This window comes from Tenebrio molitor, chromosome 9 (assembly GCF_963966145.1).
Source record: "Tenebrio molitor chromosome 9, icTenMoli1.1, whole genome shotgun sequence".
In the NCBI taxonomy this organism is placed as follows: Eukaryota; Metazoa; Arthropoda; class Insecta; order Coleoptera; family Tenebrionidae; genus Tenebrio; species Tenebrio molitor.
Window position 1 is genome coordinate 19,615,123 of NC_091054.1, and position 2,680 is coordinate 19,617,802.

The 2,680-nt window shown below is 35.4% G+C and overlaps 1 protein-coding gene across 1 annotated transcript; it reads left to right on the plus strand.

Moving 5' to 3' along the window:
* The first annotated feature begins 283 nt into the window (after positions 1-283).
* On the plus strand, positions 284-1,782 carry LOC138138814 (uncharacterized). The gene is made up of 3 exons (XM_069058903.1): positions 284-640; positions 702-923; positions 979-1,782. The coding sequence occupies exons 1-3, from the start codon at positions 455-457 to the stop codon at positions 1,615-1,617; spliced, it is 1,047 nt and encodes a 348-aa protein (XP_068915004.1). The 5' UTR covers positions 284-454; the 3' UTR covers positions 1,618-1,782.
* Positions 1,783-2,680: the final 898 nt, after the last annotated feature.

Genomic DNA, 2,680 nt, shown 5'->3' on the forward strand with positions numbered 1-2,680 from the left:
TCCCTGATTTAGATTCTATACATTTGTTCACCTGCCTTTGGCGAAATTATCCCATTTTTGGTTGTTTCAAAAGTAGCTGTCACTTTTGACGTCTGTTTCAACAAGTTGACCAGATAAATATTGAATAGTTTATTTAGACAACGAGTGTTAGAAGTGCAACTTTTTTTCACAAGTGTGGAAGTTTATTAAACGAGTCGTAGACGAGTTGAATAATCCACACGCGTGAAAAAAAAGCACTCTAACACGAGTTGTCTATATAGTTATTAATAATACGAGTGCGAAAACCTAAGTTTAAAGTTCGAGGTTGTCGTTATGCAACGAGACGCAGTCGAGTTGTATAGACACCCGAGATACTTTATAAGTTTTCGCAAGAGTGTTATTCAAAATTTTTTCTGTTGGTCAACTACGTTCGTCACTAGTCGCTATGGATATGTTGTTTATTATATAAACGAAAATGGAAAAGTCAAACGAAGTTCCCGAAAATATTTTAAAGAAAGCGAACTTATTGCGGGAAAAATTGTTACCCGTGAAATCCAAAGCTGTGTACGAGAAGGTTTATGCAAGTTTCTGCTATTGGCGAGAAAACAACAAAGTCTCCGCTGTGACAGAAGAGCTAATACTCGCTTATTTAGACGAGAAGGTAAGTCTGGAATTATCCATTTTCAGTTACATAGTTTATAATTAATTAATTTGATTTGTAGCAAGAAACGTTGTCACCTGCATCACTTTGGCCGCATTATTCGATGCTGAAGTCCTCTTTAAAAGTGAAAGAAAACCTGTGCATTGAGAAGTTTTGTAGTGTAACTGCTTACCTCAAGCAGATAAATGTGGGACATCATGCGAAAAAATCGAAGGTGTTATCTCGCGAACATATCGAAAAGTTTTTGTTAGAAGCTGCAGACGAAACATATTTATTTGTGAAGGTATTTATGTTTTGGTTGTTAAAACAAAAAATAATAATTTTCCCTTAATTTATAGGCTGCTTTGATTTTCGGCATTGCTGGAGCATGTCGGCGCAAGGAGTTATGCGACCTCACTGTAAATGATATTCAAGATACTGGAGAAGTTCTCATTGTAACACTTCGAGATATCAAAACGCATTTAGATAGAAAGTTCACCATTATTGGAGAAGACTTCGTGGTTAACCCTTTAACCATATACCGAAAATATGCATCTTTACGTCCCGTGAACACATCTCATGATCGATTCTTCTTGTTTTATAATAATGGGAAGTGTACTCGACAGCCTGTGGGAATAAACACCTTCGGTCAACTTCCCTCTAAAATTGCCGCGTATCTGAAGTTAGAGGATCCTAAAACTTATATGGGGCACTGCTTCCGAAGAAGCTCCGCAACTTTGCTAGCTGCAGGAGGTGGAGATCTAGTTTCACTGAAACGACATGGCGGTTGGCGTTCTTCTACCGTCGCAGAAGGATACATCGAAGATTGCGTAGAGGAACGCATCAAAATTGCCAGAAAGGTGTTTGGGGGTACAACAACTACTACAACCGAGTTATCTACAAGTGATACTTCATCATCATCATCGTCAACCAATGGTGTTCAATATTTTCATAAATGTGAATTTCACTTTCATACAAATGAGAAGAATGAAACTTGAATTTTCTTATTAACTTGTATTCTGACTAGTTATACTTGTGATTTAAACCATTCTTGTTCATACTTCTTTCGTGTTTTAATTTTTTTAAAACACGTTGTTCTGGGAAACGTGTTTTAAATTGCTGTTTTTAGTGTAGGATTTAAATATTAAAAAGATGACTTAACATATGACCAACAGAAATTTTTTTTTTTAATTTCATAAATCAAAACCTATTTTAACCGTAATTTTATGTGCTTCGATTTTGACATAGATAATTTTGATCAAGTGCGGTGGCCAGTTGTGGTAACTAAGGAAACGTTGTATGTTTATTGAAATTTTCTTTTTTATGTCAGTTTCAATAAAAATGAGTGGTTCAAATGATCCTGAAGCTGCAAATGCCGCAATTGCCGGGCTTCTACATAAAAAGTCCAAAGAAGTGTATGAGCACACCTACCACATCTTTTCGGAATGGTGTAAAGGAAAAAAGTGTCCAGGAAAAGTGAATGAAAATATCCTCCTTGCATACTTCGTTGCAAAAAGCAAAACTATGAAATCTTCAACATTGTGGTCCACCTACTCGATGTTAATAAAAGCCACCATTAATATAAAACACAATATCGATATCAGCAAATTTAATAAACTTGTGCCATTTTTAAAACGGATGTCGGACAATTATAAACCGAAAAAATCCAAAACGTTTACAAGGGAAGAAGTTAACAAATTTTTACTGGAAGCAGAGGACGAAACGTACTTATTCATGAAGGTATAATTAAAATTTTTATTTCGTATAATTTTCATGTACTGACAGTTGTCTCTATAATGCAGGTGCTTTTAATTATGGGAATTTCTGGAGCAATGCGACGGGAGGAACTAACGAAAATGACGATAGATAACATCCAGGAAAAAGAAGACTTGATAATTGTGGAAGTACCGGATACGAAAACAAAAATTGATCGCAGGTTTGTTATAAGCAATGTGGAGTTTTTTAAATATTACAGAAAATATGCTGCACTTCTACCACTAAACACTGAAACTCGACGATTCTTCATAAATTACCAAAAAGGGAAGTGTATCAAACAACCTG